Source organism: Balaenoptera borealis, assembly GCF_965194805.1.
Source record: "Balaenoptera borealis genome assembly, chromosome: 19".
In the NCBI taxonomy this organism is placed as follows: Eukaryota; Metazoa; Chordata; class Mammalia; order Artiodactyla; family Balaenopteridae; genus Balaenoptera; species Balaenoptera borealis.
In genome coordinates, this window is record NC_138878.1 from 63,308,210 (window position 1) to 63,331,784 (window position 23,575).

The 23,575-nt window shown below is 49.7% G+C and overlaps 2 protein-coding genes across 2 annotated transcripts in view; both read right to left on the reverse strand.

Moving 5' to 3' along the window:
* LOC309616776 (kallikrein-12-like) overlaps positions 1-12,464 on the reverse strand; it is a 33,887-nt gene extending 21,423 nt beyond the window's left edge. The window contains 2 exon segments of the mRNA XM_082367761.1: positions 8,200-8,286; positions 12,370-12,464. The gene's annotated coding sequence lies outside the window, so the exon portion shown is untranslated.
* Positions 12,465-12,551: 87 nt separating this feature from the next.
* LOC309616773 (kallikrein-14-like) lies at positions 12,552-22,663 on the reverse strand. The gene is made up of 6 exons (XM_082367751.1): positions 22,420-22,663; positions 22,131-22,192; positions 21,117-21,282; positions 19,313-19,566; positions 18,375-18,511; positions 12,552-17,776 (listed from the first exon to the last, which is right to left on the reverse strand). The coding sequence occupies exons 2-6, from the start codon at positions 22,168-22,170 to the stop codon at positions 17,621-17,623; spliced, it is 753 nt and encodes a 250-aa protein (XP_082223877.1). The 5' UTR covers positions 22,171-22,192; positions 22,420-22,663; the 3' UTR covers positions 12,552-17,620.
* Positions 22,664-23,575: the final 912 nt, after the last annotated feature.

The following is a 23,575-nucleotide window of genomic DNA, read 5'->3' on the forward strand; positions in this document are numbered from 1 at the left end:
CAACATTTATACTCATAACAGTGCTATGAGGAAAATTATGAGCCCCATTTTACAGATGAGAAAACAGAGGTTGTGTTTTATGACTTATTCAAAGCAGGGATTCCCATGGCTGGGCATTTAACCACTGCATCTGGGAGTCATAGACAAAGATGTAGCAGCACAGGGTACAGGACGAGGATTGTGGATAAGATAAAAGAACAGAATATTTGGTGAACAATACGGCATGGAGGCCCCTTGGGTTACTCGACCCCAGCACCCTAGAATTTAGAGTGCTGTTGATGTTTAGTGGGCATGGGGATTCAGACATAGGGAATATTGGCAGAATGTAGAAGGTAGGTAGGAATGAGACAATTTGGGAGACCCAGAAATGTCTCCAGGAATTTCCTCAGGTTCATTTGAAAGAATGAACCATTGTGAGTTTCCATTGTTAGCTGTGACGAATCAGAGGTGCATATATAATATTGTCAGAGCAGAAGATCCTGCACACAAGAGACTATTTTCAGGAAGAAATGTCTTGGGAGTCTAGAACCCTCTTGAGCACAAAACATAGAAGGATCTAGAATATAGGCAGCAAATTGGGGTATAAGATGTTGTCAAGGAAGTTTTGTTCATGGGACATAGAATATTGTTGAGATGGGTTGATGGAGGTATTTAAGCGTTCCACAGATAGAACATTCAGATGGTGATCTAGACTTTAAACAGTTGAGAGATCTGGGACGTTGTCTGGGTTGGGACGTTCAGGGGGCTGGGATGTTTCAGGGATGCAACGTCTGGGAGACCATGATGCTGAAAGTAACTGAATGCTTTTGAAACATGTGATGTCCGCTGGGATTGGGTATTTTGAAAACATGGGTCACTGGTTCAAGCGGAACACTTTGGGAGGGACAGAGAAGGGCTAGGCAAACCGAGTAAGGAGGCAGGGAAGCCAACCCGCCTTTTACTGTGGGCCCTTCGTCCATTTCTACTCCCGAGTTGTCCGTTTTCGGATTGTTTCTTGGATCCATGTAACACACTGAGAGACTCGGGTGTAGACACCAGGCCGGTTGGGCTGCCCACATGGGAAGTCTCCCCAGGAGATGATGCCATAGAGTGTTCCATTACAGATCACGGGACCCCTGGAGTCGCCCTGAGTGGGAGAAAGAGAGAGGGAGGGGGTCCTAAACAAAAGGAGAGACACACACGGAGGCAGAGGTAAAGAGAGATAGGAATATGGAGAAAGGGTGAGACAGAGCAACAGAAACAGAGATAAGGAGACAAACACAGAGAGACAGGAAAAGAGAGAAATTGACAGAGATAGAAGCTGAGACAGATAGAGAGAGACAGACAGACACTTCTGTGTCTCTCCCTGTTTTTCCGTTCCTCAGTCTCATTGAATTGGTGGTGGCTTACCTCATAAACCTGTTCTTGGTTCTCTGGCCCCAAATCCCACCTTGTACCCCTCCCTACCTCCCAACCCTGCCTCAGCTTTATGGTTCCTTGGTGTCATCTTACTATTGGGTTAATCCAGCCACATTCCTGGTAGGGTAGGCAACATATCTGCACTGCCACTTCTCCCTCTGGGCCCAGGGCAGAAATTACTAATTACTCATATCATTAGTTCATTATCATACCCTTTCCCACGAAACCAAAACTCAATCTAAGAAGCCCCCTCAATTGGACATACGTTGGGTTATTTTTGCCCGTGTAGTATCCATTTCCCCTTATTTTGATGACAGCCTCTTGATTTTTTTCATTTGGGGAACACCCTCTCAACCACCTTCAATCCATGCAACTTGTCCCTGCCCCTACCCGCCCCCACGGCTAGTCATGTGACTCAGACTTGGTCCATCAGGGAATCCCACAGCTCTGGCCAGAGTGGTGGTTCAGGACACAATACGGCTGACCCTTGAATGGCACAAAGGTTAGGGGCACTGACCCTCTGCACAGTGAAACTCCCCCTATAACTTATAATTGGCCCTCTATATACGCTGTTCCTCAGTATCTGAGGTTCTGCGTCCGCAGATTCAATCAGTCTTGAATTGTGTATTTACTGTAGTATTTACTACTGAAAAAAACTCTGTGTTATAAGTGGACCCATGCAGTTCCAACCTGTGTTGTTCAAGGGTCAGCTGTACTTAAGTCAGCCTAGTGAGAATCATGCTCAAAGTGTTTATGTACACAGTTGGAAAAGAGATGTTCTCTCTTTCAAATATGGTTCCTTAGAGGGTGGGATGTAAGCCCAAAGCTGCTGGGGCCATCTTGCTATGGCATGGGAAAAGTTTAACTGAGAATGAAGCCAAAACTGAAGAGAGAAGAGCTGAGAGTTAGAGAGAGACAGACTCTTAAACATTATCTGTGCACCTCGATCCACCCGTGCCTGAAACAAGACACCCTGGACTTTTCAGTTACAAATGCCAGGGTTTTGTTTAAGCTGGTTTGTGTTGGGTTTCTGTCACTTGCAACCAAAGGAATCCCAACGCTTATACATCTCAACACAAGGATCTGGGCAGCCACTGTCAGTAAAAGCCCAGGCTTACGATGAATTCTGTTTGCCAGCCATGGGTATCCCCTTTTTGTCTTGACCCTCTATGCTAGGAGGTATCTCACCTTGCAAAGACTGGTTTGCCCAAGGCTGGAAGCAAATCCTTCTGCCCAAGCATCTGTCCCCACCACGTGGCCTGTGGCAACCCACCACCCCTTGGCCTCACCTCACAGGAGTCATTGCCACACTCTTTTGTGCCGGCACAAAGCATGTTGGGTGTGATCTTCCCCGGGTAGACTTGATGACATTCCTCACCTGAGCATAGTTTGATGTTGGCACATTGGAGGGTTTGGGGGTAACTCACTGAAAAGGAGAGAGAGGAAGATCTAAGGATGTCTGTTCTGGACAGGCTATGGGGTGGAAGCTGGGTGGGCAGAGAGTTGGTAGAAAATAAAGATGGGAAGAGAAAGATGGGAGAAGAGATTGGATATGTATCTGGGTAAAGGGATGGAAGACAGAAATGTGGAGAGAAATGGGGGGAGAGGTGGAAGAAAAGATGAAAAGTGGAGAGAAAGATGGAGAGGAATGGGACAGGGATAAATAAATATATCTCACTATGAGATATAAAAGGGGAGGTAGATGAGGAGAGAGGTGAAGCAAGTGATGGGGAAAGACAGAGAGAAGGTGTTGGGAAGAGATAGGAAGGCAAAGGGGTGAGAGAGAATTGGAGATGAGGAAAACACCAGGAGGAGGAGAGATGAAAAGAGATGTGGGAGAGTAGGAAGGAGTGGTAGGAAGAGGAATGGGACATGTTGGGAAGAAAGATATGGTAATGAGACTAGGGGAGAACTAAGGACTGCTCCGGAGATGCAAAGGGCTCTTGTTGCTATAGGGTTCAACTTTATATTCATATATATATATAATTTATATCCAAAAGATATATTTATTTATACTTTATTATATTTAATAAATATAATTGATATAGTAAATTTATTTTCTGAATCATAAATGATAATATTTATATATTTAAATATTATATATATATATATATATATATATATATAGTCTGTGCCACACAGCATGCGTTCTTAGTTCCCCGACCAGGAGTTGAGCCCCGCCGTGGAAGCGTGGAGTCTTAACCACTGGACCGCCAGGGAAATCCCACAAATCTATTTAAATAACTACATAAATATATCGTTTATAGCTTAGGAAATAAATCTAATTTCTATCATTTACGTATTTATATACAGATGTATTATTAGGCACGTCCATATAACATGAACATATACTATATAGTATATATTTTTATATATTTATAAATTTATATATATTTATAAAAAGGAAACAATTTTATATCTATAACATATTATATGTGATTATAACTTTATATTCATAAATTTATGTATATTTATATAAAGGATATATAACTATATCATATATGATATATAACATATATAACTTTATATTTATACTTATATATGCTATAAAGGATATATAAAATGATACATTATCTATTATATGTAACATTATATAACCTTATTTTTACATATTTATATTTTATATTTACATAAAGGATATATATATAACTTTATATATTATATCTGTGATATCTGACTTATCACATATATAACTAAATCTATTTTTATTTATAAAAACTCCTCTTCCAACCTACCCTCCCCTCTCTGCCCCAGCTTCCCTGGCCTCTCTGTGAGACCTCAGGCCACCTGTGTGGGCACAAACCCTGGGGACCGGTGGTGGTGCCCCAACCAGACACCGGACAGCAGGTGCCAGCGGGGAGGCAGTCGTGGTGGGAGAAGGGTGGGATTTGGATGTGGCTCGTGAGCTGGACCGAGGACTGCAGTTCCAGAAGCAGGATGTCTCGGTCATGGTTCAGGTGGGTGGGGCTGATCCGGTATAGAGGGTGGGGATAGATCGAACTACCTCCCTCACCTGCTCTCCATCTTCCACATGCCCCAGGGCTTCCTTGCCCAGGTATACTCTGTATCCGCTGTGGGTGCACGAAGAGGGTGGTTAGAGGAGCCCAGGAGCCCATCTCCGTTTCCATCCCCAACCTAACCCTCCCCCATCCCTCCTTCCTCATCTCCAAACATGTCTCCTTCCACATCCTCAACTCCACTTCCATCCAAACCCTCTACTTTGACTCCATTCCCATACCCACCTCCCCATCTCCACTCCAAATCTCATTCTCTCCCCCATGCCCATCCCAACCCAGTTCCAACCTCATCCTCAAACTCAGCTCCACTCACCCACCACCCCAGTCTCAGTCTCATCCCTACCCCATGCTCCCCTGGCCCCCACATACTCCTTTAGACAATGTGCTGCAGTGAGGACCCATCTTGGGTGGATCAGGACCCCCCCCCCCCACAGAGCAGCCGCCCTTGCACTAGTTAAGGGCTACCTTCCAGGCTGAGAGTGGGGGGGGCAGGTGTAGCCACCAGGGAGGAACCCATTGGTCCCACTGGTGCCATTAAGAATCTTGGGGTACTGCTGAGAGATGCCTGGTAAAAGAGAGAAAATGTTAGAGAATTGGGGTTCACGGGGGAAGGAGGCCTGGTGTTGTGGTTCATGGTCTTGGGGAGAGACTCAGAATTTTGCTCCGGGTGACCAGGAACTGATGATTCATTGGTTGGCCTCTGGGAGTTGCCATTTTCTATGTAGTAGAGATGAGTCAGGGCAAAGTGGTGATGTCCTTTTCTGTAGAAGTGACAAACACTCCACTGGAGGTTAAAAGAAGAGTTCATGGAATGAGGGTGCTTCTGATGGGTAAGCAGAAGCCTGACTTTCTTCCTACCTGAATTTTCTCTCCTGGCCCACTACAGGGGTTGATTTCTGGATGTAGAAGTGAGCCTAACCTACCCATCTACACAGGCAGTATCCCTCCATCCCTCCATCCATCCATCCCTCCATCCTTTCAACACACATTTACTGAGTGCCTTCATGACTTTACGTACCATTCATAGGCTAACCACCCCCAGATACAAAGTTTGCAGCACTCTGCGTCATCTGACCCTTGCTAGTCTCTTCAACCCCATCTCCCACTTCTCCTCTTCACTCACTCTGTTCCAGACCCATGGACCTGTCCTTCAAACACACCAGATCCCTTGTGCTTGCTGCTTCCTCTTTCTGGACAGTTCTTTCTCTAGACCTGCCCTGTTCAGTATGGTAGCCACTAGCCACATAGGGCTATCTAAATTTAAATTAATTAAAATGAAATTTAAAAGTCAGTTCTTCAGTCACACCAGTCACACTTGAACTGTTCAAGGCCCCGCATGGCCAGTAGCTACCACATTGAACAGCACAGATATAAGACATTATATACGTGAAATAGTCTACTGGATGGCACTCAGAATCTAAAGACTGCGTATCTGGGTCCCTCTTGACTCTGAGAGCTGAGCTCAAATGTCACCTCTTCAGAAAGGCCTTCCCAGATTCCTGGTCACCTGGTCTAATATTGGCCCTCCTGAACTCCCCGCCCCCTGTCATACCCTATGACATCTCCCGAGTTGAGTTTCATCATAGCTACAATCACTATTCCTTTCTCTTTATATTTTGTTTACAATTAAGCTCCTCTTCTTGACTGTAAGCTGCACTGACCACAGGCACCTGAACTGCTTTATTCAGTGCTGCATCCCCAGGCCCTAGCGACGTCTGGCACACAGCAGCTACTCAAGCAACGAATGTTGTGTGTACGAGGCACTGTGCCTGGCATTAGAGGTGCAGCAGGCAACACAGGGACAGAGAAAGTCTAATCCTGAATGTGCCACTTTCTGGCTGGGTACAAGTCTCCAGCCTCAGTTTTCTCAGCTGTAAAGAAGGAAAAGTAATCGTTTGTCTCTCTTCGGGTAGTTGTAGGTTCAGTAAGATCCTACATCCAAGACACACACAGGACCTGGCACAGAGCAAGCACTCAGTAAGTGGGGACTGCTATTAATTGCACCCTCAGAAACTGAGTCATCATTCCTTTCTCTTTCAAACCTGATTTTGTCAGGAGAAAGTTTCACGATGGTGCTAATATCCTTTCAACACCTCTCTTGTCTTGCTGAGCTCACCTTTCAAAACCAGGAGGAAGCAGAAGGTTACCTTCAGCTGGCAACCCCAAAATTAAGTTGAACTATCTGCAATTGCTATTTTAGGGGAGGTCAAAAAGGGTCAACTATAGGCACTTTCAGGTGGTCCAATACAATAAACATTGTTTTTGTTCATTGTGTGGAATTGATTTTTCTCTCTTACCTTTTATTTATAGCAAAGGATGCTGTTTTCCATTTAGAACAGTGATATAAACTTCAAATATGTTTTAAGTAAAAAAAAAAAAAAAAGTTGCCTCTAAGAAGACCATTCGGTTGAAATTAATAAAGATGGTTTGCCAGACCATAAAGTCCAGGGTGTGGAAGACAGCACAGGCAACATGGATTAGGATCCTGACTCAGGCACTGCTGGGGACTTTGCTTTCTCAGAGTCGTGGGTTTTTCAGCTGTGAAACTGGAGTAATTATAGTGCACCTACCTCATAAGGCTGTTAAGGATTCCACAAGACGATGCATGTGGAGCTCCTAGCCCCGGGGCATGGCACCTAGAAGGGGACATGGGAGTCCTAGGTGTGTCACCAAAGGAGAGAAGCTACCCCACCTTCAGGCCAAGGGTGGTGATGGGTGCCTGAGGACCCCTCCCTCCTTCAGGTCTCAGCTCAAGGGTGAAGCCTTTTGGGGGCCTTTCCAGGCCAGGAGCTGCCATGATATCTCTGGGCTTCTGGCTTGGCTCCTTGAAGCCATCACCTCGTGTCACAGTTCTAACTAATTATTATCTAATTATTTGGGTAATTGTTTGAATAATGTCTGCATCCATCTCCTCTAGGCTCTGGGTGCTGAGAGCAGGAACTCTGTCTCTGCTTTTACAGCACGCGGCACTCTGCCTGGTGCTCAGCTGTTTGTTGAATGAATGAATGAATGAATGAGTGATGCATGAATGGGGTTTCCAGAGAACTTGCCTGCCAAGGCAGGGAAAGGGGGCTTAAATGTGAGGAGAGGAATCTCTGCGGACCAACTCTGGGTGGAATCAGATAGGTTTGGGGTCTCCTCAAGGATTAAAGAACAATCTAGAAGGTTCTGGAAGGGCCTGAGAACGGAGACAGAATACTACCAATAAAGTAGTAATAACAACTAACTTTCCAGTCCCTTCTGTCTGCCAGGCGGTGAGCACCTTACATGCATTGCATTTCAATATTCACAACCACCCTTTGTGGTAAGGACTTAATGTTCCCATTTTTACAGATGAAAGAAAGAAGCTAAGTTACTTGCTCAACGTGGCAGCCGTCAGGATTTGAACCCATGTCTGTCTCTTGTAACTCTGGGGAGGCCTTGAACGTGGGAGGGTCTTGGGGGTGGGCTTTCCAATGCAGAGTAGGACAATCAGCAAACAGGCTGGTTCGGAAGATCCCGAAGAAGACTTAAAACTAGGGCGAGCCCATCTGAGCTGGGAGAGGGTCTGCGGTCGGTGGGGAGAGTGGACTGACCCCAACTGGGACACCAGATCACGCAGGGACAAGCAGGAAGCTCTCCTGTGTCCCGGTGGGACCCGGCCCCGAGCGGGCGGGGGGCGGAGCTCGCGGTTCCCACGCCCCTCCCCTCCCCCTTCCCCCTCCCACCCCTCCCCCGTCCCCCCTCCCCCCCTCCTACCATGGTCTGGAGTGGCCACCCGGCCTCCACCCCCGCGCATTCTTACCTTCTGACAAGGCCACCGTCAGGAAAGCGATTGCGGCGGCCAGGGGCCACGTGGTGACTTTGGGGTGGGGGTCAGGGCGGGCGGAGCCTGAGAAGTTGAAGAGGGTGCTAAGCACTGGCCAGAACCCCCATCTCTGGACACTCCCTACCCACCCTGCTCTGCGTTTCCCAATCTTGAACGTCCTCTCCTTTACTCTGAAAACGTTGACCCTGGAATCTGCAAGCCCCTCCCCAAGTGCCATTCTTGGTTGGTGGGGGGAGAGTCCCAGGAACGTGGTGGGAGCGGCAGCTTGCACACCTCCCTCACCTGGGGCTCTGGCTTGCAGCCCTTCACACTAGGTGGCCAGTCCCTCCACCCCTGCCCTCCAGCGAGCTGGGTCCTTGGTGAACGCTCCCGCCCCTCTCTACCCTCTCCGTGTCCTTTCTCCCCTCTCAGGGAGAGCTTCCACTGCCAGCTGCCTCAAACTTCAGCCTCGACCCATGGCTTTTAACCCCTGAACTCCCTGCCCCCAGCGCCTTCAGCATTTCCCTGTTGCTGGCCGTCCCCTCTCCACCCCCAATGGCTCAGCTGGCTGTCGCCATGCACCACCCCCCCAACCCCGCGCCTGGGCTTGGCCCTTCGTGTGGGGCGGAGCTACCAGGACAAGCTAGGACCCAGATCTGGTTCCACCCAAGCCCAAGTTGAACCCACTGTGAACTTTCAGGCAGCAAGACCCACGTGGAGGGAAGGGAAAAGCTCAATTCCTTCTCCAGGCCCACCCAAAATCCCTAAGGCCCTCCCTAACATCAACCCATTTTTTATGCCACTTTCTCATCCCCCCTCCAACCCTATACATATTCTTAATATATGTCAGCTCCTGGTTGGCCATTTTCTACTCTATTCCCACCTCCCAACTAATTTTAACGATTCCCCTTACCGTCAGCCTATCCCTCAGACCCATTCCCATCAACAGCCTTATCTCAAGTTTATCTCTCTACATCAAACTCAACACATCTCAGCCTCATCTCCAGCCCTATTTCTTCTGGAAAACACAGGAATGCCCAAATTTATTCTACCCTTCCCTCCTCCCCCAATCAGACACAAGAAAGGAATCTTCAGATAGGTGGATAGAAAGTCAACTTAGACTTGGATGTGGGCAGGGGTTGGGCCTGGGAAAGCAATATTTTGGATAAATGGCCTTTTAAGAGCAGGGTCAGATGGGTGAGGCAGTCCATGGGGACCTAGGTGGGGAGGGAGAGGCAGGAATCAGGAAGCTCTGGGGACGGGATGATGGGGAAAAAGAAGGAGGAAGGGTGTTTTAGGAGTGAGTAGGCGTCTCCTGGAACTGTGGGTGGGGACATGAGCTAATCCTAGGGGGTGGAGGGGGTAGGATTAGGGATTAAAGAGGACAGAGGTGGAGTCAGAATTTGAAAGAAAGCCAGAGACGGGGACCAGATGATATTTGGAAAGAGAGACAGCAGTGGTGTCATGATAAGGATAAGGGGTTGAGATGGATGGAGTGAGTATTCATCTCAAAACTGGTGTGGTCCATATTGGGGGAGTTAAAGTTTGGACATAAGGGTCAAATCTAGTGTTAAAAGATAATTTTTTTTAAAGTATCTAACCGTGACTCTCCTGCATCTATAAAATGAACATATGTCAAAGATGTTATTTGGATTTGTTAATGAGCGATGGAGCTAGCAAGATGTTACGAAGAACCACACATGTATAGGCAATAAGAAGTGCTAAAATGAATGAACAAATAGATGCAAAACTGGCTTATTCTATATGGAGGGGAGAGAATTGTACTTCCACCTGACAAACGTCATTTGCACGGTTATGGACAAGAATTATTTGCACTGCTATCGACTATTTATCATTTACAGAGTTGTAAAGTAGCTCAAAGACAGTAAAAGAAGCTGAGACCCCATAGAATCAGATAACCCACCTAGTTTTCCATTGATGACATCTGTTGGGTCCATCTTAAAGTCTTTCACAGTTTTTCCCTACACTAGGAAGAAAAGTTTGTGATCGGGTTTAGGATGGTGGTTGGTGGGGGGGGGGGGCAGGGGCTCTGATGACTGTGTTGGGAATGCAGGTGAGTTTGGGGAAGAGAATGGACCTGGGGTGAGGATGGGGTTGGAGTTGGTTTTGGGGATAGAATTAAGTTGTAGATGGGAGGGATCTGGGGATAATGTTGTTGACAGAGTCCCAGTTGGGTTGGGGCTGGAGATGAGGCCAAGACTGAGTGTTTGGATGGGGAGGTGTTGAAATACAGTTGAGTTGGTGTTGTGCGTTGACATTGATAATGAGCACTCGGTGTGAGGTCGAGTATCTGTGTCAGGGTAGGGTTTTGGTAGGAGTGGGCTGGGTCATAGCTCTGAGTGCCTCTCAAGGTGACAGAAAGGCTACTGTCCTTGCCCACCTTGGAATTACCCCACTTCCCAAGACTGGACCCAGAGTAGGGACCGAGTTCACTCTTTTTGAGTTGAGTTGGGTTCAGGCTGAGTGGCAGGAGGGAGGATGCTGGTTAAATGAGGTGACAGGTTTGTGTGGGAAGTCGGGGTACCTGTGCTCTCTTGTGGCCTAGGTCCACACTTCCAGAAAAAGCCTTTCTCCCTTGGGAAAGGCTGGAACTTGGAGTGGGGTGGCTGGCTTTGGTATTTGCTGAGGGGTGGGTACCAGGTCAACACTGATATTAGGGCTTATGATTGGCTGACTCTTGTTGAAGTGAGGTCATGGACCCACCAAGAATTGGGGGTATTCTACCCCCTCACTTGATCAGTAAGGCAACTGGAGCCCATGGAGTTCAGTGAGCAACTGAAAGTCACATGCCAATTAGACCAAATCCAGGGGTACTGTCTCATAGATCAGGGTCTGTCCCCCTCAGAGAGAAGGGCTAGAGCAAGAAAGAAAAAGGACTAGAAAAAGAGACAGTGTTCCTAGTGTTTCAGAGCTGAGTTCAAGTGACATGGCCACTCTGTGCCTCCGTAAAATGGTGCTATCAATAGCACCTGCCTCATAGAGCAGGGTTAAATGAGTTAATATTTGAAGATGCTTAGAGGAGAGTTTGACACTAACCAAAGGCCACAAACATGCTTGTTAAATAAGTAAAGCTGGAGATGGAGGCAGCCTGAGGTTCCCGGGGGCCCCACCCTATAGCTTGGCTTCAAAATGAGGTTCTTTGTCAAGCAGGAACTGGAAGTTCTGGTTGGAAGTGCTGGCTGGGATGAGGAAGTTGGCCCTACACCCATGCCCAGAGCAGAGGCCCCGATGCAAATGTGAAGGGATGGGGAGACTGAGAAAGACCCAAAGGGATAAATACACAGAGACAGATAAACAAGGTGGATGGGAGAGAGCAGAGGAAATGCAAGGAGAGACAAAGGCAAGATGATGTAAGAGGTAGAAAGAGAGACGCCTGGGGAGAAATCAGACTTGGGCTTTTGGAGAGAAAGATGCACAAGAAATTGAGACACGTGACTTCTTCTTTAGAGCTGGATCCATGTTATTAAGGATGTTGGTCCCAGTCATCTCACACATCAACGAAATACCCCTTTTCACCCATCAGAATAGCAAACACTAGAAAGGTCAGTCTTGCCACCTCCCTGCATCTGTGCCCACATGCTCCGCCTCCTCTCCCATTTCTACAGATGAACAAGCTTCACCTCCATCTAAGAAAGACACCTGCACTTGTGTCAGGTACCCCAACCCCTCTCACCTCCTCAAGGACACTGTTCCAGCCAGCAGTCCTCTGCTCCCTTGCCTGCGTCATCCATTTTTTTCTTCTCCATTAACATACAAACATGCTACAATGTCTCCCATGTTCCATGAAAAGAGTTTTTTAAAAACCTTCTCTCAACCCTTGTGCTCTCCTTCAGCCCCTGACCCAGTTTTTTGCTCCCTTTGACTGCAATACTCCAAAACGTTGGCTACACGTCCTGTGTGGCATTCCTCTCCTCCTGTTTTCTCGGGCCCACTCCATGCAGGCTTCCACCCCCACTTCTCCACCAACTGTGCCTCTTTTAAGGGCACCAATAAGGTCCATGTTGCTGAACCCAGTGGCTAGCTCTCTGGGGTTCATCTAACTTGAGTTATGAGCAGCATTTAACAAGCGATTCACTCCCTGGTCTTTCAAAGTCTTTCCTCGGCTTCTGAGACACTACCTTCCTCCTGGTCTTCCTCATTACTCACTGACTGCTTCTCGTTCGTGACCGATGTTGTTGTCTACTCACGTCCCCAGTCTCTACATGCTGGAGCATTTGGCCCTCTTCTTTTCTCTGTCTATGTGCTCACTCCCTTGGTGATCTCATCTGCTCCTGTGGCTTTAAATACCATCTACATGCTGATGACTCCCAAATTTTATGTCTCCAGCCAGACCTTGCTCTTAAACTCTCAACTTGACACCCAACTGCCTACTCAATAGATTCATGTTCGAAACCCAACTCTTGTCCTTCACCCCTCTCACGTCCCAAATGGGCTCCTCCTACAGTCTTGATCGTCTCAGTAAATCGTTTCTTCGTCCTTTCATTCCTCAGCCAAAACCTCAGTCTCGCCCTTGAATTCCTTTTCTCACACATCACACGTCCATTGTGTTACCAAACCCTGCCAGCGCTACCTTCAAAATAGATCCAGAATCGGACCATTTCTCAACATCTTCCATCCTCGCCACCCTGGTCCCTCCCAGCCACCATCATCTCTCATCTGGATTATCGCGAGTTTCTTATCTGGTCTCCCTGTTTTTGTCCTTGTCGGCCTACACCGTTTACACACGGCAGCCAGAGTGACCTTTTATTATAAAATGTAAGTCAGGGCAGGCCACGCCTCTTCTGGAAAGCCCGCAGTGCCTCCCACCTCACTCAGAGTGAAAGTCAGGTGTCCTTACGGTGGCCAACAAGGCTCTAGACCATCTGGCCCCAGTAGTCCTCTGATGTCACCTACCGCTTCCTCTTCTCCTGCCCCTCTCATGCCAGGCACAATCCCATCTCAGAACTTTAGTACTTTAAAGCCCACTCCTGGAGCCCTCTTCCAAACCAGATGTCTACCCGGTTTCTTCCATTCTTGTCATCCTCTCCATGAAGACTTCCTTGACCGTTGTAGTTGGAGATCCCTGAGATGGGTTCAGGGAACCACCAGAAGGACCCACAGAACTCGGAAAAGCTCCTGCACTCATGATTTTGGTTTCTTACAGCAAAGTAAAAAGACACATGGGGCCAAGTCCAAGAGAGACCAGGCCCGAGCTTTCAGTTGTCTTCTCCCAGAGGAGTCGTACAGACAGCACTTACTTTGCCCAGCAACAATGTGTGACAACACGTACAGAGGATTGCCCACCAGGAAAGTCCACCTGAGCCTTGGTGTCTATGTTTTTTACTGGGGGTCAGTCACATAGGCACATGGCTGTCTGCCTGCATGGCTGGCCTTAGTCTCCAGCTCCTCCTCAGGTCAAACATGCCCCAAGACCTCCATCACAAATCATCCTATTAGGATAGACTATCTGGCATGGCCCAAGGCCCCCAGGTAAAGAAAGACACTGTTATTAGGCAGAATATTACAAAGGCTTAGAGGTTATCTCCCAGATGCTAGGCAAGGGCCTAACTTTTTTTTGTAATGTGCAGGGTTTGGACAACATAGCCCTGCTGAGTTAACCACCCACTGCATAACCCTCTTAAAATTATAACCTTCCTCTGACGTTCTCTATCCCCTTACTCTGCTTTATTTTTCTCCAAAGCGCTTACTCCCATCTGTAATATTTAATTTTTTTTTTTTTTTTTTTGGCCACGCCATGAGGCTTGCAGGATCTTAGTTCCCCGACCAGGGATCGAACCTGGGCCACGGCAGTGAAAGTGCTGGGTCCTAACAACTGGACTGCCAGGGAATTCCCAATATTTCATGTTTTACTCATTTATTTGCCCCTTGTTTGCCTCACCTCCAGAAGTGAGTTCCCCGAGGGCAACAATGTTATCTGCTTTGTTCCTAGAGCAGTAACTAGCACATAATAGGATTCAGTAAATATTTGCTGAATGAATGAATGAACTACAGGCATTTTTGAGGGTGTGGAGAGATATGAATCCTTCTTATCTGGGCAAAAACTTGCCAGTACTTGGTGAAATTGATTAAAAGTAAGACTTTTGGTCCAGTGGTCCTACTCCTGCGATATTCCAAAGAAGTCTTCTATAGCTCTAGAAGGGGCCTGCCCCCAAATGGTCATTGCAGTAGTGCTTGGGTAGTAGAAGGAAACTAGGTGTCCATCACTGGGGGACTGGGTCATTAAACATGGTGGATGTATACCATGGGGAGGTGCTTCTCAAACTCTAATAAGCATGGAGTCCCCTGGGGGTCTTGTTAAAATGCAGATTCCGGTTCAGTTGGTCTGGGGTGGGGTCCAAGACTCTGACTTCTAATAAGCCCCAGATAATTCTGATACTGCTGTCCCCTGGACCACACTAGGAGCAAGGGTATAGACTCAAGCAGTCCTGTCCAGTAGAACTTTCTGCAATGATGGAAATCTATTTATCTGTGCTGTCCAATATGGCAGCCATCAGCCACATACGGTTATAGAGCAGCAGAAATGTGGCGAGTGCGACCGAGGAACGGAATTGTAATGCATATTCAATCTAGATCATTTTAGTTTAAAAATTAAATGACCACATGTGGCTAGTGGCTACCATCTCGGACAACACAGCTTGAGAAAACACCAGCACCGTGGCAGTGAGCAGTAATGAACCAGGTGGGCAGACAGCAACATGGATAGGCTGTTAACACAGTATTTTGGTGTGAAATAACGTCACACCATCTCTGGTGGAATAAGATCGCCTATTTAATGCTGAAACCTGACTCCTCACCCACACGCACCTGCCTTCATACCCTATTCCATCAATCTAAAATGCCTCAGTTGTATTGGCACTATTATTTTGTATACCACTGAGAAAGAAAAAGGAGCCTTCGATGAAATTAGGGCGTAATGCTAAGACATAACACTATCAGCTAATTATAAACGGAGCCTCTCGCTTACGGAGGTTGTAAAAATGGGAGAGGGATATGCATCTAAGAAGCAAAAAAAAATAGGGTACGTAACCATCGCAGCTGGGAATATGAGTTGGAAATCAGATTAAAGATTACTTTCATCTAAACTATTTTTACTTAGCTTTATAGTAGGATGCAGGCCAAGAATTACAGCACGGTCCGTGTCTTCATCTCTCTGGGGGCTCAGAGCTACTCAAGTACACAGCTGCTTTCAACTCCTTTCCTCCGCAGAGCTTGTGTGGTTGCCACACATGAGAGCCCAGGTGTGTCTGTATCACCATGACGAAAGTTGCAGTACCCACTTCCCAGCAATCTTCTTCTTTTTTTTTTTAATGCTGCATTGGGTCTTTGTTGCTGCGCCCGGGCTTTCTCTAGTTGTGGCGAGCAGGGTCTACTCTTGTTGCGGTGCAGGGGCTTCTCATTGCGGTGGCTTCTCTTGTTGCGGAACACGGGCTCTAGGCATGTGGGGTTCAACAGTTGTAGCTTGTGGCTCTAGAGCGCAGGCTCAGTAGTTGTGGCCCTGGGGCTTCGTTGCTCTGTGGCATGTGGGATCTTCCCGGATCAGGGATCGAACCCGTGTCCCCTGCATTGGCAGGAAAATTTTTAACCCCTGTGCCACCAGGGAAGTCCCCCCAGCAATCTTGTTTTCCTCTCTTTTTTCTTTTTCTTAATTGAAGTATAGTTGATGTAAAATATTATATAATTTCCAGGTATACGATATAGTGATTCACAATTTTTAAAGGTTATGCTCCGTTTATAGTTTTATAAAATATTGGCTATAGCCAATCACCCCAGCAAGCTTTTGAGCTATTGTAGTAAGACAGGTTCCAGACCTGCCACCTCAGAACTCTCTGATCCTGGGCTTTCCCCCACAGAGCAGGTGAACACGTGTGGCAGGTGAACCGTATCTGAGTTCTGCGGTACCCAAGCACAGAACCACGAGAGGATGGACATGCGATCGGGAAGGGATTCCCAGATGCTCACCATTACAGATGGAACGTGACAGACATAAATAGCCTCCAAGCATAGACAGCAGGAAAAATAATTAGGAATTGATGAGTTTTGAGTATTGACTTTTAAAAAGTATACATTACTTAATTGTAAGTTTATGTAATTTAATTTTTAATAATGGCTGTGTTTAGCAACCGGCTCTCAAAATTCCTGAAAATTTGCCAAGAGGCTCTTATGGGCTGGGATGAGCTGGTCCTGGCACACGCAAAAGAGCTGCCACCCAGCCCAAGTTTAATGATTTTTTTATTCATAGGGACTCTCGACTTTGCTTTTAAATTATGTTTACTGTTTCTTGTCTGTGACCTCCTGCTAGAACGCAAGCTCTGTGACGAGAAGCATTTAGATTTGTCTGGCTCGTTCGCAGCCCTACTTCCAGTACCTAGAACCATGCCTGGCGCAGAGTAGGTACCCAGTAAATAGACCAAGGCCTGGTGCATAGTAGGTGCCCAATAAGTAGACCAATGCCTTGTACACAGTAGGTGCCCGATAAATAATCGTTCTTGAATGAAAGTAAGAAAGAGAATGAGATTCATAACACAATGATTTTGTGTAAATTAGAAGCAACACAATGCGACGGTGCATGTGTTCCAAGGATGCAGAGTATTCAAAGCCATCTGTGTTGATGCCTTTGGGGAGGGAGGGGAACCAGAGCCAGGGATGACAAATGGAAATAAATAAAACGAGAGCAGAGCTCTGTCAGGACCTGAGTGTGATTAACTCAACTCTCCTCACCTGAGATCTGACTAGGAAAAAGAGGATCTCTTCACTTGCGTAGCGTTTTCCAGGAAACAAGGCAGGTCTTTGCCCTCCCTGTCTGGGACCTCAGCAGTCCCTGCTCACAGGACTCTGAGAGGAGGCTGGGGGAAGGGCAGTCCTGCTCAGGGTCACCGTGCAAGGCTGGGGCGTTTCCTTCTACCACACCAAGTACAGTGGATGGTGAGGGGGCAGACCCCCAGGGGACACCATGCACTTTGGAACATGCCTCCTGGCTGGGCATGATTGGACCCCTGTGTGCATATCTGTTGGATGAATTAAATGAATGGAGAACGGAATTTAGGATTGTTAAAGTTTTATTAGTAGTATTTACCTGGTCTTTACAGACACTAAGAGTTTTGAACATTGGCTTCTTCGGAATATGGTGCCAGTGCAGCGCCTTTGCCTTCACGCTCCTACTCTGTGTGTCTTAGGGGCGCCTTGAATAATGACGGGGATGTTGTGGGGTGCAGAGAGAACCCCTGAAGGAACTGCTCTGGGAAAGGGGAGTTCTGAGCCTGGGGTCAGGAGCAGCATGCCGGAGGCCTGGGCTTGTGGGTCTGAGGGAGGGGGCGCCGGGGGCCGGGATCCCTGGGTCTGGAGTGGGAAGAGCAGGGTCTTGGGGAGCATGAGGGCAGGCGCTGTCCTGTAACACCGGCTACGATCTGCCCTGCATGGTTTCCTGGATCCAGTTTTGGTACTTGCACAGGTTTGTATAGACGCCGGGGTAACCAGGCTGGGCACAGTTCTCCATCCCCCAGGACACGAGGCCCTGGAGCTTTCCATCGCACACCAGGGGTCCCCCGGAGTCACCCTGAGGGGGAGAGACAGAGATGGAGACATCCACAGACAGATGACCAGAGCCGTGGGCATGGAGAACCCGAGAGGCAAAGATGGGACAGGGGTGGGCTGAGAGCCCTGGGCAGGGGCTCTGGAGATCTCAGCCCCTGGGCGTTGGGGTCACTGGTTCCCACTCTGTCTCTGTCCCTTGGGCCCCTCTTCATCTTAGCTCTGTCTCTAGAAAACTATGTGTGTGTTTCCACATCCCCTGTCTCTGGAGCCATCGCTCAGGGATGGATTACGATCTCTAGAGGACCTGAGCCCGGCTTTCCAGGTGCCCGTATGTGATGATGGCAATGACAGGGGTGACCAGAGCTCTGTGCTCTTTCCATGGACTAGCTCATCTCATTCCACCGACTAAGACCTGCTACCCCCAGGGGACAGATGAGGAAACTGAGGTCCAATACCCAAGGGCGAACAGCGTGGAGGCAGCCTGGCTATTACAACCTCTCTCGTTCTCTGTGTGTGTGTGGGGGGGGGGCTCCCCTGATCTTCATGTTCCTGCGGTCCTTTTGTACCTAAGTCCCTGCTCCAAACAATCCCCCTGCCCGTGCTCTCTCCCTGGGCCTCACCTGACAAGAGTCCTTCCCGCCTTGGGGGACCCCTGCGCAGACCATGCCAGGGGTGATGGCTCCAGAATAGGCCCGCTGACACTCCTCATTCGAGAAGATGTTGATGTTCACGCATTGCAGAAAGTTGGGGAACCTGGCTGCAGGGGCACCGAGGGGTTACGATGGGGTCAACCCCTCAGCAAGACCCGGGGGTCACGGCCCCCAGCCCCGCCCCCCTCAGCAAGACCCCGGGGTCACGGCCCCCAGCCCCTCCCCCCTCAACAAGACCCCGGGCTCAGGGCCCCCAGCCCCTCCCCCCTCAGACCCAGGAGTCCAGGCCCTCAGCCCCTCCTCCCTCAGACCCAGGATCCAGACCTCCAGCCCCTCCCCCCTCAGACCCAGGATCCAGGCCCCCGGCCCCTCCCCCCTCAGACCCAGGGGTCAGGGCCCCCAGCCCCTCCCCCCTCAGACCCAGGATCCAGACCCCCTGCCCCTCCCCCCTCAGACCCAGGATCCAGGCCCCCGGCCCCTCCCCCCTCAGACCCAGGATCCAGACCCCCCAGGCCCCTCCCCCCTCAGACCCAGGAGTCCAGGCCCCCAGCCCCTCCCCCCTCAGACCCAGGATCCAGACCCCCCGGCCCCTCCCCCCTCAGACCCAGGAGTCCAGGCCCCCAGCCCCTTCCCCCTCAGACCCAGGATCCAGGCCCCCGGCCCCTCCTCCCTCAGACCCAGGATCCAGACCCCCGGCCCCTCCTCCCTCAGACCCAGGATCCAGACCCCCAGGCCCCTCCCCCCTCAGACCCAGGAGTCCAGACCCCCAGCCCCTCCTCCCTCAGACCCAGGGGTCCAGGCCCCCAGCCCCTCCTCCCTCAGACCCAGGGGTCCAGGCCCCCAGCCCCTCCTCCCTCAGACCCAGGACTCAGACTTCCAGCCTCTCTTTCCTGACGCAGGACTCTCACCGACGGGACTGGATATCGTGCCCCAGCCCGACACACGGCAGGACGTCCCTGCGCTGGCACAGGAGCTGGCCATGGCGATGGGCTTCACTGCCCTCCCCAGCCGAGCAGGCCGCTCCAGCTCCAGCAGCATCAGGTCGTTGTCGATGGTCCGGGAGTTGTACTGGGGGTGTGGCACCTGGCGGATCACACGCAGCACCTGCTGTGTGACCTCCAAAATCCTCATGTTGTGCTTGCCCAGGGCCACTCGAAGGATCCTGGCCCATGACCCCCAAGAGTAGCGCCGCTCAGGGTCTGACCTGGAGAACTGTCCCCACCCTCCAGCGGCGCTCCCTTCCCTGGTGATGAGTTTTCCTCAAGCCTAACCCTCCCTCTGACTGCAGGCTGAGTGTTTCCCGGCACCCTGCACCCTTTCCCCCAGCCTGGGCTTTCTCTCTGGACCCAGTCTTACCATTCTCCCCTTCCCCTTGTGGGCTGCGCTTTGCCTTCTGACTTGGGTATAAGGTGATGATTGAGCGTTCTTGGCTCTGTCCTAGGGTCTGAACCTGGATCAATACTCTGAATTCTAAGTGAGACTCTGGGCTGTGGCTCTAGGCTCTAAACCAGAATTGGTATTCTGGAGTATCCTTTCCAGTTACTCCATTGCTTCAGGGAGGCCCCATTCCAGTTCTAGCCTGGCCTTTGGACTCTAAACATCCTGAACTTTTGAGTCTAAGCTAGGAGCTGGGTTCTAGATTGAATCTGGATGATAGCATACTTTTTAGATACTGGTGTGAGCTCCGGTTTCTAGGTTGAGTTCTGGGTTCTTGATTAAACTCTGGTTTATGACCTGGGTTGTAGACAATGGTTTGAGCTCTGTGCTCCAGTTGGGCTCAGGGCTCTAAACACCGGTCTGCATTCTTGACTCTAGGTTGGGTTCTGTTTTAGATCAAATTACAGGTGATAGTCTGGGCTCTTGGTTCTAGACTCTGGTCTGAGCCCTTGACCTCAGGTCAGGCTCTGGGTTCTAGATGGAGCTCCAGGTTATGGTCAGGTTATCCCAGGTTCTAGATGTTGGTTTCCATTCTAGACTCTGGGCCCTAGGTTCTACACTGAACTTTGGTTTACGGCATTAGATCTGGTTTATGGGCACTGGGTGAGCTTTTATCTGGACTTTGACTTCTAGTCTGGGGTCTGAGGTCCAGGTTTCAGTCTAGAATCCGAGAAGGGCTCTGGGTTCGATATGAAGCTTTAGATTATGGTCTTCATTCTGGGATGTAGATGGCGGGTTGAGGTCTGGGTTCTAGGCTGCTCAGAGAGGAACTGTAGACTAGACTCTGGGTTAAACGTTGGATCTAGAACAAGCTTCAGGTTCTGTCTTTATCTTGCGCTCTGAGCTGTAAGCGGGTTTCTGGATTTACGTCTGGACTGTGGGCTCTGAGCCTGACTCTGGACTCCAGGAAGTGTTCTGAGAGGGGTCCTGAGCTTCTGAAGGTAGACTGTGTCCAGAATTCAACCACCACTCTGGCACAGGCTCCTCATCTTCGTCTCTAGGTAGAGCTTGGCCTCTGGATGGATCTCAGGTTATGTGTTAGAGTCTAGATTCTGTGTGGGACTCTAAGCTTGTGTATGGGTTCTAAATGGTTGATCTGCTTTTAGAATCTAAACCGAGTTCAAGATTTATGGCTGGATTCCATGTTCTGAGCTGGGTCTGTTGTTCTAAGCTCTTGTCTAGACCCCAAACCAGGGTCCAGCTACTACACTGGGTTCTACACAGGGCTAGACTCTGGAATTCACTTGGCAGAAGAAAAAGGAGAGGGTCACTCACGGACGGGCGCAGTGAGCGGCGGTGATCACCCATCGCTCGGACAGCAGGGACCCTCCACAGAGAAAACTACGGCAGGGACCTGTCAGTAGGGCTGCCTGCCATGGTTGGGAGTGCCGGGCGCATCTGTAGCCACCAATTATCTTGTTACTTTGGTTCTGTGCCATGGCTAGGAGAAGGCAAGCGTGAGGTGGAGTGGGGAAAGTAGATGAACAAATGCTCTCCATCTACCTCCAACTCTCTAGGACATCCGGAATCCACAAATCCCCCCTTTTTTGCCTAATCCTTAAACCACCCACCTTTATCTACCCCACCCTATATGAGATATGCCCAACACTGCCCCCCATTATTGTCCCAACATAACCAGGGAGTTCTCTGACACCCCCTCACCCCCAGGCACCTCCATAGTATCTATTATTGGATCCCAGGGCCACCTCATCCAGGGTCCTGATACAGCTACTATGCTTGACTCTGCTTCTCCACGAATACTTTCTGTCATCACTTTTCACAATACAACACAATGCCACCCAGTAATCTTCCAACACCTTCAGGGAGCTGCCTGTTCCTTCCCCGAACTTCTCACTCCATGTGACGCCCCAGGATCCACTATCTCTCCCCACACCCACTCTGCGTGCCACACCACTCTCCCTGCCAGGAGCTCACCACCCCATCATCATTCCCACCATCATTTCTGGCAACACGCTGTCTTTCCCGTATTAGTTCTTCCCTAACGCAATCAAGAAGTGTCTTGCTGTCCTTTCTAGGAAGACCCAGTCAGGACCCCATAGTTCTACTCAATTCCTCTCTTATTTCTCCCCATCTCCTACAACTCCCCGGACCCTGTGATCTCCTAATACCTCCACAACTTAGAACTCAGGCCCCCCTCTCCAGCATGCACCTCAGCCATCATCCCCAAACTACTCCCTGCCCCTTCTCACCAGGTCACCTGTGAGCACGTCGGGTCCCCAGGACCCTTCCCCACCTCTTCTCAGGGTCCAGGTCCCACTGTTGTCTTACCTACAGCCAAGATCTGAAGCGCTGTCAGCAGGAGGAACATTCTGAGGGCTGGGGGCTGGATTCTGGCAAATGCAGAGAGAAAGTGAGGGTTAAGGAGGCTGTGAGAGACGCAGAAGGTATAGTTCAGAGACAGAGAGAGCGTCTTAGACAGAGACTAAGACCCATAGAGACATGGATGAGGGACAGAATAGAGAACAGAGACCAGGTAGGTCAGAGACAGAGAGAGCGTCTTAGACAGAGACTAAGACCCATAGAGACATGGATGAGGGACAGAATAGAGAACAGAGACCAGGAGGGCAGGGTCTGGGGGCTCCTTGGTGGCTGGAGAGAGGATGCTGAGAAGGGTTCAGGTCCTGCCTGGATGTCTCCTGTCTGGAGGAGCGGGGAAGATGTCTTGCTTCCTTGTCACTCATGGAGGCCTTTTATCTCTGGCCTGAGTAGCTGGCGCTTCTCCTCCACCCTTCTGACTTTTTTTTTTTTTTTTATTGCCTACTTCCCATTCCAGGATCCCTGTTCCATCTCTTCCCTCTCCCCTCTCACCAGAGAAGTAGTCACAATTGTTAATGAGAACCCGCCTGCCTGGTGAGGGAAGGTGTTGTAATCTGGAAGGAATCCAGGGAGGGGGACCCCAGGGCAGGGTGGACAGGGTAGGGGTGGGAGAGGGGCAGAGAGAGGGAGGGACAGAGGCCGAGAGAGGGGCTGCCATAGGAGGAGAGAGAGTCTAGGAAATGTGAGAGAAGTAGCATATGAAGGTGGAGAGGCAGAGAAAGAGTAAGAGAAATACAGGCCAGAGAGAGAAGAGTCAGAGGTAGAGAGAATTCAGGGAGATGGAGAACGAGGGAGAGGAATATAGATGGGGAAGGGAGGCAGACAGCAAAAGACAGAACAGATGGGGGCAGGGCACAGGGACAGACATTCATGGAGAGGTGAGTGTGGCAAAGTGAGAGACAGAAACACAGAAAAACAGAGGGGAGAAGGGGGAAGGCAGAATAGAAACAGGCACAGAGAAAGAGAAAAAAAGTGAAGAGAGAGAAAGGAGGCGGAGGTACCCCAACTCCAAACACACCCACACAGAATAATAACAGTGATGATGAAAGGAGGCCAAGAGATGACAAATGAGGACGTGGTGATACAGGGAACAGTGAGGAGGAGATGCAGGACCTGGCAGAGGACAATGGGGAGATGGAGGGAGAGGGGGACGCAGAGGAGACTGAGAAAGAGGAGACACAGCCGCAGAGGAAGAGAGAGAAAGGGGTGCGGGTGAGGAGCCGGCAGGAGACTGGAGGTGCTGGGGCACCTGGTGCTGGGTGGTCCTGTCTCCTAGGCTTTCTCACTTTGTGGTCCGGGAGCAAGGGCCCCGGCAGGGAGCGAGCGGGGGGCGGGTGGGGGAGGTCAGGGCAGGACTTGTGTCCCCCAGCTCAGGCTCTGCAGAGAGGTCAGGGGAG

Bases quoted from the DNA above. Each gene is read 5' to 3' on its own strand.
- LOC309616773 (XM_082367751.1), bottom strand. From the start codon at position 22,170: ATGTTCCTCCTGCTGACAGCGCTTCAGATCTTGGCTGTAG. The intron at 21,283-22,130 runs GTAAGACAACAG...GCCTTCTCCTAG, and splicing joins GCTTCAGATCTTGGCTGTAG to CCATGGCACAGAACCAAAGT. The intron at 17,777-18,374 runs GTGAGGCCCAGG...TCTCCCCCTCAG, and splicing joins GCGGGAAGGACTCTTGTCAG to GGTGACTCCGGGGGACCCCT.